Source organism: Oreochromis niloticus, linkage group LG3, assembly GCF_001858045.2.
Source record: "Oreochromis niloticus isolate F11D_XX linkage group LG3, O_niloticus_UMD_NMBU, whole genome shotgun sequence".
In the NCBI taxonomy this organism is placed as follows: domain Eukaryota; kingdom Metazoa; phylum Chordata; class Actinopteri; order Cichliformes; family Cichlidae; genus Oreochromis; species Oreochromis niloticus.
The window spans coordinates 20,503,689-20,517,707 of record NC_031967.2 but is presented as its reverse complement, the minus strand read 5'-3'; the positions used below and the strand labels follow the sequence as shown (position 1 = coordinate 20,517,707).

Sequence of the window (14,019 nt, the reverse complement as noted above, 5' to 3'; positions counted from 1 at the left end):
TGGCTGGACAAAGCTGGACTGAAAGACAGCACAGAGGCACTAATCATGGCAGCACAAGAACAAGCTCTGAGTACAAGATCCATAGAGGCTGGGGTCTATCACACCAGGCAAGACCCCAGGTGCAGGCTGTGTAAAGATGCCCCAGAGACAATCCAGCACATAACAGCAGGGTGCAAGATGCTAGCAGGCAAGGCATACATGGAACGCCATAACCAAGTGGCCGGCATAGTGTACAGGAACATCTGTGCCGAGTATAACCTGGAAGTCCCAAGGTCAAAATGGGAGATGCCCCCAAGGGTGATGGAGAATGACCGAGCTAAGATCCTGTGGGACTTCCAGATGCAGACGGACAAAATGGTGGTGGCTAACCAACCGGACATAGTGGTGGTAGACAAACAGAAGAAGACGGCTGTAGTGATCGATGTAGCGGTTCCGAATGACAGCAATATCAGGAAGAAGGAACACGAGAAGCTGGAGAAATACCAAGGGCTCAGAGAAGAGCTCGAGAGGATGTGGAGGGTGAAGGTAACGGTGGTCCCCGTGGTAATCGGAGCACTAGGTGCGGTGACTCCCAAGCTAGGCGAGTGGCTCCAGCAGATCCCGGGAACAACATCGGAGATCTCTGTCCAGAAGAGCGCAGTCCTGGGAACAGCCAAGATACTGCGCAGGACCCTCAAGCTCCCAGGCCTCTGGTAGAGGACCCGAGCTTGAAGGATAAACCGCCCGTAGGGGCGTGCTGGGTGTTTTTTTTATATATATATATATACACACATATATATATATATATACACACACACACATATATATATATATATATATATATATATATATACACACATATATATATATATATACACACACACACATATATATATATATATACACACACATATATATATATATACACACACACACACACACACACACACACACATGTGAAAGGGTTAAAATACTAAAAGAATCAATATCTGTGGTGCCTACTGATACAGAAAAAATGAAAACAAAAAACAAAACAATTGACAGCCGCAGCAGTCAGTCTGTCGACTTACACCAGTTTAAAACAAATTAAAAACACACTGATGTGTCGGTTCCTTTGCCCGCAGCCAGAAATCCACCAAGAGTGGCAAAGCAGCGGCTCGGTACTCTGTGAATAAAAGGCAGGAGATCACTTACGCTGGACAGTAAAACACAGGAATATTCCTCAACTGAATTGGTTTTGTTACCTGTCCACAAGTTCATGTCACACCCTAATAAATGTGGGTCAGTGGCGATCAAGTCCACTATACCGTTCTCACGGGAGCAATGTTTCCCATCTACAAGGGTGCAAATAACTGTAAACCTCTGCCAACAGCCAGAGCTCCAGTGGTACATTGTTGTGTAACCTACTGTTCTAACAGAAGTTTAGGGGGACCCGCATCAAGCTTTCGTGGAAAGAAATTAACACCAACCTGCCCAACTTGGACCAAGCACTTGCAGCTTCAGGTTTGCTGAGGAATACCTAAATCTTCTTTTTCTTCTGTATAGGGTTTATTGGTGGTTGGCAAACAGCAAAATGGTGCATTACCGCCACCAACTGGTGTGGAGTGTGGACCAAAATGACAAATAATAATAATAATAATAATAATAATAATAATTAAACAAATAAATTAATTAATTAAAAGAAAAGAAAATATTCAAATTCTTCCAAACAAATGGGTCTCTCTTAAAAACCAAAATACAGCTTGATAACTTTCACTCATAGAGCTCACGCGAAATAAATCAAACAAGTCCAACTTCACTTTCATATCGTCCAGCTTTTTGATCAGCTGTCTCCTCTCCACATCATACTTCTGACAATGCAATAAAACATGTTCTATTGTTTCCTGTTCCCTACTGCAGTCACACTCCCCTGTACAGTGTTTATCTATTAAAAATAATGTGCTATTTAAGCCAGTGTGTCCAAATCTCAGCCGAGATATAACCGTCTCCTCTCTCCTGTTTTGGCCTGTACTTCTCATTTCCCCCACTTTCCTTTGGATTTTATAAAACCATCACCCTTTCCTCTCTTCCTCCCATTGCTTTTGCCAACTTTCCTTCATTTTGTGTCGTATTCTGCTCTTGAGCTCCATCCTACTCAGACTAATAACCACATCTATCAGTGGTCTCCTTGTTGTGACTTTTGCTGTCCTATCTGCCATTTCATTCCCTTTAACACCATGATGCGCCGGTACCCATAAGAATGTGACCATAAGCACCATCATAACAAGTCTGAACAATGTTTGCTGGATCTCTAGCAGAATGTCAGGTCTGCAGTCTGAGTGGCTGTCTTGCAAGCTGGCCAGTGATGAGCTCGAGTCTGAGCACACCACAGATCTTAGTGGTTTTGTTTCTTCAATCCACTGGACTGCTAACAATATGGAAACCATTTCCCCTGTGTACACTGACAAATCGTCACTGATCCTTTTCCCTACCTTGATATTAAATTGAGGAACTATAAAGGCTATCCCACTCTGGTTGGCTGTATTCTTTGATGCATCTGTGTAGATTTTGACATAACTATAATACTGATTAATATATTCCTGTACTGTATGCAAATTTAAGATAACACCCCTCTTTTGGTCTTTTTGTTTAACAATGTGAAATCTACTACTGCGTCAGGGAGCATCCATGGTGGTATTGCAGGCAACGGTACTGTTTGACTTATGTTTATCTTGTCCAGATTAAGTTCAGCTGCTTTCTGTCCCACTGTCCACCCAAAGCTCTTCAATTGCATTTTCTCTTTTTCCCAGTATGGTTGGAAAACAGTTTTCGTTGGATGATCTTGACCATGTCCTTGTAAACTTGCCCAGTAATTCAATGTCAGTTGCTCTCTTCTTATTTGCAATGGCATTTCCCCCATTTCAACCTGTAATGCTGCTGCAGATGTTGTTTTGAATGCACCTGAGCAAAGTCTTAAAGCTTGATATTGGATACTATCCAACTTACGAAGACTTGTTCTGGCAGCAGAATTATATACTACACACCCATAATCCAATACTGACCTAATCAACCCAGTATATATAGCTTTTAAAGATTTCCTATCAGCCCCCCAGTCAATTCCCACTAAGCACCTCATTACATTCAACACTTTCTTGCATCTGTCTATTATTTTCTGAATATGTATAGTCCATGTCACCCTTTCATCAAACCACAACCCCCAAAATTTAAGTTGTTTAACCCTTTCCAATTCTGTCCATATAATCTGACCCTGACGTCAACCCCACCCCCTTTTCTTGTAAAAACCATCAACTTAGTCTTATCAACTGAGAATTTAAACCCCCATTTATATGACCACTGTTGTATTTCTGCAATTGCCCCCTGTACTTTCTTCACCAAAAAGTCTAACCGTCGTCCACCAGGGTACAATCTTCCTGTTCTTGCCTCTCGTCAGCTTTATAGTCTGGTTCGCCGTTACCAGAAGTGCACCACACACAGCTGAATTTAGATCATCAACATTAACAGTCATATCAATTTGCTGCATCTCCATATCACTAACTCGTTCAAACGTCTCCCAATCTGCAGATCCAAAACACCATTTGGGCACACCTCCTGTATCATACCTCCCCACATTCATTGCTGTCTCAGTCTGTACCGGATAATGGTCACTCCCCACCATTGTCTCTTTAATTACCTGCCATGAACAAATAATCGCCAAAGAATCTGACACCAATGTAAGATCAAGTGATGATTCTGTCCCATCCCTACTGTTGACCCTTGTACTGCTTCCATCATTTAGGCAAACCAAGTTTTTAACTTCCATTAATTCTTCAATTACTGCTCCATTATGATCATTGAACCCTCCCCATAATGTGCTATGAGCATTGAAATCCCCACACCAAATTACTTCCCCCCCTAAGTGCCCCCCAAGTTCTTCCATTACTTCCAGTGACAGTCTTTTACATGGGTTATAAAAATTTACTACCTTTATGCTTCCAGTTTTTGTCCATGTTTCAACTACAATATACTCCAGCTGTGAACCTTCTCCCATCACGCTATACTGAACTCCTTGTTTGACAAATATAACACACCCTCCACCTCTACCCTCCCGTCTATCCCTCCGAATACCCTCATACCCTTTAATAACAAAATCCAAATTTGGACTGAGCCAAGCTTCCTGAATACAGATAACATGTGGTTTCTTTCTAAGATTCTCAATAAATCCCTTAAATTCTTGACCATTTCTTATTAGACTTCTAGCATTCCACTGTATAACTATCACACTGTCCTCTCTCCTGGTCCTCCTGCCTTTTCCTCTCCCCCCAGTCTCTTATGAACTCGCTCCCAGGAAATAGCTGTTACACCAATAAATTTCTCAGCCCCTCGAACAATTATTTTAATCTTCTCTGTTTTGTGTTTAACTTGGTCCGTACAATTTATTGCATACACAATGAACAAAATCATCCTCTCCACTGTGATTGCTGGAGGGGTTTCATCAAGCTGTTGTCATCAACCTTTGAAAGTTGTTGAACCGGTCCTTTCCCATCTGTTGCCTTTTTCACTTTCTTGACCACTTCTGCATAACTTATGTTTTGTACTGCTTTAACTTGCTCTATTTCCACAGCTGCCCTCCTAACTGCACATCCCCCGTATGTCACCCTGTGCTGCCCATCACAGTTACAGCATTTATCCTGTACACTGACACATTCATCATACCTGTGTTCACCCCACACTTTGGGCACCTCTGTTTCCCCTTGCACACCGCTGCAACGTGTCCATACCTCTGGCATTTGTAACACCTGTGGGGAGGGGGAACGTACGGCCATACAGGAAAACTCATGCACCCTATTTTAACTCTTCCAGGAAGTACCGGTTCTTGGAACTCCAGCATTACAGTCACACTGTCAACTCTTTCCCCATCAACCATTCTCATCAGTCTTTTGATCCCACTGACGACACTGCCAGAAAAACTACGTCTAATTTTTTCTAAATCTTCCTCTGTTGGAATGCCCGTGATTACCCCTCGCACCACTTTAGACTCCCCCAACACCTTCCTCTCTCTCACTGTCTTTCTGCAGATGCTCTCAGTATGTAACACTTTATTTTTCTGTTCTTCCGTCTTAACGATTATCAACAAATTCCCATCTCTAAGTACTTTGGCTAACGTTACCTCTCCAAACTTCTTTCTCAGCTCTCTAGACAAAACTATCGGGCTAAGTTGCACCCCTTCATCCTCCGGTCGAAATTTCAATATTATTTTAAACTCCTCTCTAACAATCCTTTTCCGGATAACACTCCCATCATCCGAACTATTCCCCTCCAAACTTCGTTTGCTGCCCTGAGTTCCTACGACACTTTCATCCTCCCTACCTCTTCTCCCTCTCCTCGCCCCTTTCCCACTAACCGGTGTCCAATCTCCTAAATCCATGTCATCATCGTCATCTACCTGAGTTGCCATTCCAGTCCAGTCACACACCAGTTTATGCCAACCGCCAAAATCCGTAATCCAATCAGCAAATCAGAGTCAAAACCAAGCCTTATCCAAAGTTCAAAATCAGCACGCTCCTCGACTGCTCAGCCGTCTAGCCTCGAGTGACCCTGACCTCGCCAGGAATACCTAATTGCCCACACCTGAGCCATTTTTAGACTATTTAGGTAGTAAAGTTCAGTTTTAATTAAGTTAGTTTGCCTCCTGCATTTGAGTTGAAACCTCTGCACTCCACTCATTGTTAAAGAGACACATATTTACAAGTCTGTGGACTTGGACACAAAGTCTATGGACACAAAATACTTCTTTTTTTTAATCTAATTTGGTGTTTCTATGATAGTAGCTTAGTTTGGAGAGTTTACTGTAGCAAAATCATGGTTATATATTTTAACCACTGTGTGCATATTATTATCCATGTGTGTGTAATCAGGTTTGCAAATATGTAAAAACATCTGCAGCTGAAACATCTGTGTGGCAGATGTGGTGGGTTTCTCCTTCTTCCACTAAAAGGGCCACAATAATAGCCTCATATTTTTCTAAGTTACAGAACTTAAAATCAAGGCCACTCTGACAGCAGACAGCACAAACACACCAGCAGGGGGCAGTGTGACACTGAGCTGTGATGTGAAGGATTCTGCTGACATAGAATATGAGTTCAGAAAAACCTCATCTGAAAATGAGATCATCTCTTTTAGCTCTAAGAGCACAATCTCTGACTCTGATGGAGGCATCTACACCTGCAGAGGAAGGAGAAGAAACACAAGTTTAGTCACAACTAAAAGCGATTCAGTCGTCATTCAGGAAACTGCTGAGTTTAAATATTTTTTCCATGTTAAAAATGTCTTTCTCCAAATTATGGAGGGAATCACTGTTCAACCCAGTACTAGAAAACTAAATATGTCAAATTAATAATTATTAGGCTCAGTGCGTCCTTAATGAAAAAAAGAACTTGTTATTGTTGATTTTCAAGTCAAATTGTCACTAGAATACAAAATTATGATTACCATTAACAATAGCAATAAAACCAGGACAGATATTTATAATGATTTTAGATTTCTATAATTCTGTTCATGTTATATTATTTTATTATTTTATTTTGTTTCTACCAGAGGCTGCTGTGACACTATAAGCGTCTCTATTTCCCAAGGCCTTGTATCAAGACAAGCTTCATGTACTGACTCTGTATTAGCATAAATCTGTGCATAAATCTATCCAGTGAATGTTTTATGCACTAATCATTATGTTTTAATGATTTTAATGATTGGACACTAATTTAAAAACTGAAGTTGTTTGTACTACAACTGCTGGCTGTTTTGTTGTGACTCTAATGTCGTGAATTTTTATGTTTCTCTTTTCCTAACTGGATCATTGTTATGTGAACAGTTCCCATTAAGCCCACTGTGACTGTGCAGCCATTCTGGCCTCAGATATACAGCGGTGAGACAGTCACTGTCAGATGTGTGATTCAGGGAGGTGAAGGAGCTCAGTGGACGTATGAATGGAGAGCAGCCAAGTCAAACACACCTCCAACATCCAATGAATACAAAATTACAGTTACTGAGTCTGACAGTGGAGGATACAGCTGCCGGGGCAGAAGAAGCTCCTCCTGGACAGAGTGGAGTGATACCATCACATTGACAGTAATCGGTAAGTTGGACACATTTCTCTCATTTTAAGTCCAAAAAGATTGCAAAATAATTTCGACAGTACTGTGCGTTTCGTTTTTTAGTTTGATATCTAAAGTCATGCACAACAACTTTTAATGTTATTATATTAATATTAAGTAATCACTCAGGGTAAAACAAGAAAAAAAAAGTTTCTTACATGAAAAACATAAATGCAAATGTAATTGTCCCAGTTTCTTCATGTATGTGGCTGCAAACACACAGTTTTCACCACTATTTCAAAGTTGAATGAGAGCTAACGTCCTGCAGCTAAACTCACACAAAACTTTAAAAGTTGTCCCTAAATCTCTTTGGCTGAACACATGCTGCCATCAGCTGCTGCTCTGCTGGAAGGTTTCAAGACAATAGCAACAAAATAGAATAAAAAAAAAAAATAGAAAATAGAAAACAAATGAAGCCATTTGTTTATCTTATCACAAAATAATTTATTTCGTGATAAGATAAAGACACGTGATCATTTAAAGACACAGACACTCGTTTACATGGTTTTATTTCTCCACACACAGATCACTGAAACTGTCTCTTTACTTGCTTTGGAAAAAATCAGCTGAATGACTGCAGACCGTACAGAACTCAACTATATTACTGTTTTGTCCTCTGTAATGGGCTGAGACCTGACATGAAATCACAACCAGCCACAGAAACAACTTTTCTATATGGAACCAATGTTTTGATAATTCCACAGATTTATAAACACAATGTTAAGACCAAAACACAGAGAGCTGTCTACACAAAGAGAGAACACCTAAGTTAACTCTCTTTGTGGAACAGAAAACTCAGTTTCCCTCATTTTAGGATTATTTGTATGTTTCTTTTCATTCACTCTGGTAGATTCTAAATATCATCAAATTACCTGTGTGTGTGTTTTTAAACAAACCTCCTGAAAGTTGATTTTCAAGTGAAATTGTCACCAGGATGCAAAATTATGACTACCATTAACAAGAGCAAAAAAACAACAACAACATAAAAAAAAAACAAAAAAAACAAAAAAAACAGGACAGCTTAAATGATGATTTGCTATTTGTATAATTCTGCTACTGATTTTCAAGTCAAACTCACAAGTCAATCTCCTAATCATACATTTTTAATTTAAACAGCTCCTCCTGAGCCAACTGTGACCCTGCAGCCATCCAGGACTCAGATCTACAGTGGTGAGACAGTCACTGTCAGATGTGAGATTCAGGGAGGTGAAGGAGCTCAGTGGACGTATGAATGGAGACCAGCCAGGTTAAACACACCTCCAACATCCAGTGAATACAGAATCACAGTTACTGAGTTTGACAGTGGAGGATACAGCTGCCGGGGCAGAACAGACAGGTTCTTCACAGAGTGGAGTGACATCATCACACTGACTGTATCATGTAAGGTGGACATGTTTCACTCTTTTTAATTTACATTGCATGATGTTTCATCCAATGACACAACAAGATATTTTTAATATCAATACTTTCAATAATACTATTTTCTTAGATTAATATCCAAATGTATCTGGAAGGCAAAACGATTTCCACATGTGGATCTATTGCTGCAGTTCCATCAGGTCTTTTTTTTCTTAGCATTTTTACATTTATTCCTCGAGCTTTCAGGTTTGACCAAAATGTAGTAGAAGTGAATCAGAGGCTGGTCTGCTGTTTAAGCCTTTCTCATTACAGCTTTCTTTGGATTCATTTCACTATTTCATGTTCAAGATGACATTTTGAAATTGATGAAAACATAGTAGTTGTAGCACTCTGCCACTTCTCCCTGGCACCACAACCCAAACACACACAAGTAGAGAGCTTTTGGATTCTGTTCTCACTTTTTATTTCTATTTACACACACACACACACACACACACACACACACACACACACACACACACACAAACACACACACACGCTGGAGCCATTTGCTCCGTTCTGTTCCACTCTGACTCTCAGTCTCAGTCCGACTCCCCTCCTTCAGACCCCAGCAGCTACTAAAATAAGGGAAAAGGTCATTAGTGCGGCTGGGATCAGCTGTTTCTGCCACCCACCCCTGATGCTGTCCCCTCAACCTGCTGCTCCACCCCTGCCCTGCAACTGAGCTCCAAACCACACCCACCACAGGTGTTCACGAGTCTCACCTTCAATGATACAAGAAGAACCTCTAATGTAGAACAGCTCCATATCGGGATCAGCTGTTTATGGAAAATTAGTGAGAGTTACCTTGATCTGCTGCTGATGAAGTGTTTAGTAAACTTGTGATTTTTGTTGAGCCCACGTGCTTGATGTTGTAAACAGTTTCCTGTCACATGTTTACATTCCCGATTATCATTTAAACGTTTGTATGAATTGACTGGTTCAGAAAAGTTTGGACTTGGACTATAAAATTACAAACAGATTTTGGCAAAACTACTGTTGTGTTCAGCACAATAGAGTCAGTCTGATCTTGTTCTCCTTATATGTGCTTAATATTAGACATGTAATGGAGACACATGGTGCATCTTCTTATTTTGCATATGCTGATGCACAAAGATATGCTGTACGTAGACCACGTGACCCTGGCATGTTGAGTTCTCTTAATGACTGATGACTTTGAGGCTCAAACTGAATGTGAGCTAATGTCCTCCAGCTAAACTCGGACAAAACTTTAAATGTTGTCACTGAATCTCTTCGGCTGAACACGTGCTGAACACATGCTGAACACATGCTGCCATCAGCTGCTTCTCTGCTGGAAAATTTCAAGGCAATAACGAAAAAAAAAATAGAATTTGAAGAAACCTACATTTCAGACTGTCAAGATATTTATTCTAAAGACACTTCTTCAGCTAAGAATCTAAAGGTAGAAACACACAGACGCTGCAGCCTTTACTTGCAAGGACGACCACAGAACGCTCACACCAGAGTGCGGGCCCTGTGATGTGCGCTCTGTTCTTGCACTTGTCTTTATTTATATTTAAAAATAATACAACAGTGAATATGTCTATTCATACACAGAGGAATGTTAGTGTGTAGGAAGTGAAGATAAGAGTGGTTCAGGTGTATGTGTGTGTGTTGTGAGATTCAGAAGGACGCGGCCCCTCTTCTTGTTAGGGAGCGCAGATAAGAGTGTCCAGCTCACCTCTTCCTGGTAGGAGTGAAATAATAACAGCTTGTTCAGCTGTTATCGCTGTGAGAAAGAATTTATAAAACCAGTCTTGTAGTGAACAACAGTCTAAATCATAAAAAGGTCATCATGCAGTATTCTATCATATGCAAACTTATATCAGTAAAAGCTTATATTGACCACTAGAGTACAATTTCCCTTTGACACAGACTCATATGACATCAGAAATGCACTCATGTATTTATCTCTTTAAGTAATAATTAATATGTCAGAACTTTTTATTGCAAGTGATATTTCTAACGGGATGCAAAAATATTATTACCATTAACAAGAGCAAAAAAGGCAGGACAGCGTTAAATTTGTATTTCTATTTGCCTGCTCATGATATATTTTTAACAGCTCCTCCTAAGCCCACTGTGACCCTGCAGCCATCCTGGACTCAGATATACAGAGGTGAGACAGTCACTATGAGATGTGAGATTCAGGGAGGTGAAGGAGCTCAGTGGACGTATGAATGGAGACGAGGCCACTCAAACATACGTGAAAAATCCAATGAATACAAAATCACAGCTACTGAGTCTGACAGTGGAGGATACACCTGCATAGGAAGAAGGGGAAATTTCTACACACAGTGGAGTGACAGCATCACATTGACTGTATCATGTAAGTTGATCACATGACAGGACAATATTTTAATGTTAATTTATTTCACACATTTTATACAAAATAACAATAAAAGTAGTGTAAATTAATTTTTAATGTAACAGTAATCATTCACAAAATTATATATTCAGTAAATTTGATGAAAAATGAAATACAAATGTAATGATCCCAGTTTCTTCACCTCAGTTGTTGCACATGTGGAGTTTTCATCACTGCAGCTCAGTGTCATGATGCAGATCTTTTGTTTTAGCATTTTTCTTTTTTCTAATTCCTCAAATTATCCATTTGACTACAATTTGACCTCATTTTAGGAGAGACTGCTCTGCTACGTTAGCCTTTTCCTAACTGCTTATATTTACATATTTATTTGTATAAATTGACTGGTTCAGAAAACTTTGGACTTGGACTATAAAATTACAAACAGATTTTGGCAAAACTACTGTTGTGTTCAGCACAAAAGAGTCAGTGTGATCCTGTTCTCCTTATATGATTCTAAATACATAGAATCCAATTTTTATTTGAACAGCTCCTCCTAAGCCCACTGTGACCCTGCAGCCATCCTGGACTCAGATATACAGCGGTGAGACAGTCACTGTCAGATGTGAGATTCAGGGAGGGAAGGAGCTCAGTGGACGTATGAATGGAGACCAGCCAAGTTAAACACACCTCAAACATCCAGAGAATACAGAATCAGCGGTGCTACTAAGTCTGATGGTGGAGGATACAGCTGCATAGGAAGAAGGGGAAGTTTCTACACACAGTGGAGTAAAAGCATCACATTGACTGTATCATGTAAGTCGATCACATGACAGGACATTTTAATGTTAATTTATTTTACACATTTCATACAAAAGTACAACAAAATAACAACACACGTAGTCTAAACTATTTTTAATGTAGTTATAAACAGTAATCACTCACAAGAAAATATATTCAGTAAATCTGATGAAAATGAAATATAAACTGTAATGATCCCAGTTTCTTCACCTCAGTTTAGGAGAGACTGCTCTGCTACATGAGCCTTCCTCAAACTGCTGGTATGTTTACTCATAGCAGCAGTTTTTTGTTTGTTGTTGTTTTTTTTTCGTAACATTTTCCAAATTAAACATCATGAGTTTTGGGCAAAATAAAAATTTAATTTTACTCTGAATGAAGATTCAGTAAAAAAAGATTCTGTAAAAACTGAACTCAGATAAATGTTTTTACAAAAGTTTTTCTTTGCAAATCTAGTTTTGACTTTGGTGCCACATGTAGACTTTCTTTTTCACCATTTATGAACTAATAATAACTTTATGAGAGCAGAGCAGTCTCCAACTTTGAATCCATCACTGGAGGTTTAACAGCATTGTTAGCAAACAACAGCTAACTTTTGACTCATAGATTATATGTTCATAAATATGTAAATATAAATGCAGAAATAAGTAAAGTGTTGAATATAAAGATCAGTAAATTACCTGATTTAACGTATTTATTTGAAAAAAGAACTTTTTGATTATTGATTTTTCAGTCAAATTATCCGTCTGCTAATTATATATTTTGGTTTGAACAGCTCCTCCTAAGCCCACTGTGACCCTGCAGCCATCCTGGACTCAGATATACAGCGGTGAGATATACAGCGGTGAGACAGTCACTGTCAGATGTGAGATTCAGGGAGGTGAAGGAGCTCAGTGGACGTATGAATGGAGACGAGGCCAAGTAAACATACGTCCAACATCCAGTGAATACACAATCAGCAGAGCTACTGAGTCTGACAGTGGAGGATACAGCTGTCGGGGCAGACGAGGTTCTTCCTGGACAGAGTGGAGTGATATCACCACATTAAATGTATTATGTAAGTTGGACATATTTCACCCTTTTTTAATTTATATTGCACAATGTTTCATCCAAAAACACAACAAAATACTTTGTCTTTCAATAAAACTGAAGGTTCTGTTTTGATTTTAGTATCAAAAGTAGTTTTACATAAAATACACAGTAATCACTCAGTGAAACACATGAAAAACATATTCAATAAGTTTGATGAAAAATGAAATACAAATGTTATGATCCCAGTTTCTTCACCTCAGTTGTTGCACATGTGGAGTTTTCATCACTGCAGCTCAGTGTCATCATGCAGTTCTTTTGTTTTAGCATTTTTCTTTTTTAATTCCTCAAAGTTTCCATTTGACTACAATTTGGCCTCATTTTAGGAGCGACTGCTCTGCTACGTTAGCCTTTCTCTAACTGCTGGTGTGTTTACTCATAGCAGCAGTTTGCAGTTTTACAAGATTTTGTATTTCTGTTTTAAATTAATGAAACTTCGGAGCTGTAAACATTTATTACAACTATTCACACCTATGTACAGTTTAGGATCCCCAGTTAAAATATGTGCATGTTGTTGGACTGCAGGAGGAACCTTTAGACGCACACAGACACACACGGGGGGAACATGCACACAGAAAGGCCTGATGGATTTAAACCCAGGACCTTCTTGCTGTAATGCAACAGTGTTAACCAGTGTTGGGACTAACGCGTTATTAAGTAACGCGTTACAGTAACTACGTTATTATTGTGGTAACGAGCACGGTAACTAGTTATTATGCCAAAACCAGGAACGCGTTACTCGTTACTGGGATTTAGATAGGCTCGTTACTCGTTACTTCGTGTGGTGGATATCGCGGAGCTTCCACAGATTCAATAACATTAGCAAGTGGTGGAGGCCAGCAGGTGGATGAAGGAAAAGGGAGGCAAGAGGAGAGACCCGAAGCGGCCGCCGGTCCGAGTGTCAGGTGAACTGAACTTCAGGTAAGAAGTTATGACCTGCAGTCTATCGGAGTCAGATATAAACCAAGTTTAGGTGGAGTTTATTTTCGGTATGCTGACATTTTCGTACTGCGTGCTAGCTAGCATGACGGAGTTTCTATACAGCTGTGTGGGTGCTATGTTACTGATGTTGAACTTTATTTTGTTCATATGGTTAATTATTAGAGTTGCCAACCGTCCTGTAAAAAACAGAATCGTCTCGTATTCAGAGAAAATATTACGCGTTTCGTACTGAGGTGAAAAGAAACACAGTTTGTCCCGGACTTCAGCTACAATGAAAAGACACAAAGCTGAAGCTGCACAGCTGCCTCTTCTTCTCTCATTCTCTCCTCTCCTGTTTCTACTTCAATCACGAAACTG

General features: G+C 39.8%; 2 protein-coding genes across 3 annotated transcripts in view; both read left to right on the top strand.

Moving 5' to 3' along the window:
* The window catches only part of LOC109198185 (low affinity immunoglobulin gamma Fc region receptor II-b), a 997,390-nt gene that overhangs the window by 962,763 nt on the left and 20,608 nt on the right, over positions 1-14,019 (top strand). The window lies entirely within an intron of this gene.
* LOC109198109 (agglutinin-like protein 4) overlaps positions 1-14,019 on the top strand; it is a 48,496-nt gene that overhangs the window by 25,371 nt on the left and 9,106 nt on the right. The window contains exons 4-8 of the mRNA XM_025906005.1: positions 6,827-7,090; positions 8,226-8,489; positions 10,594-10,857; positions 11,384-11,649; positions 12,407-12,688. Coding sequence (XP_025761790.1) covers positions 6,827-7,090; positions 8,226-8,489; positions 10,594-10,857; positions 11,384-11,517 — 926 coding nt within the window. The 3' untranslated portion in view covers positions 11,518-11,649; positions 12,407-12,688. The remainder of the gene's footprint in view (positions 1-6,826; positions 7,091-8,225; positions 8,490-10,593; positions 10,858-11,383; positions 11,650-12,406; positions 12,689-14,019) is intronic.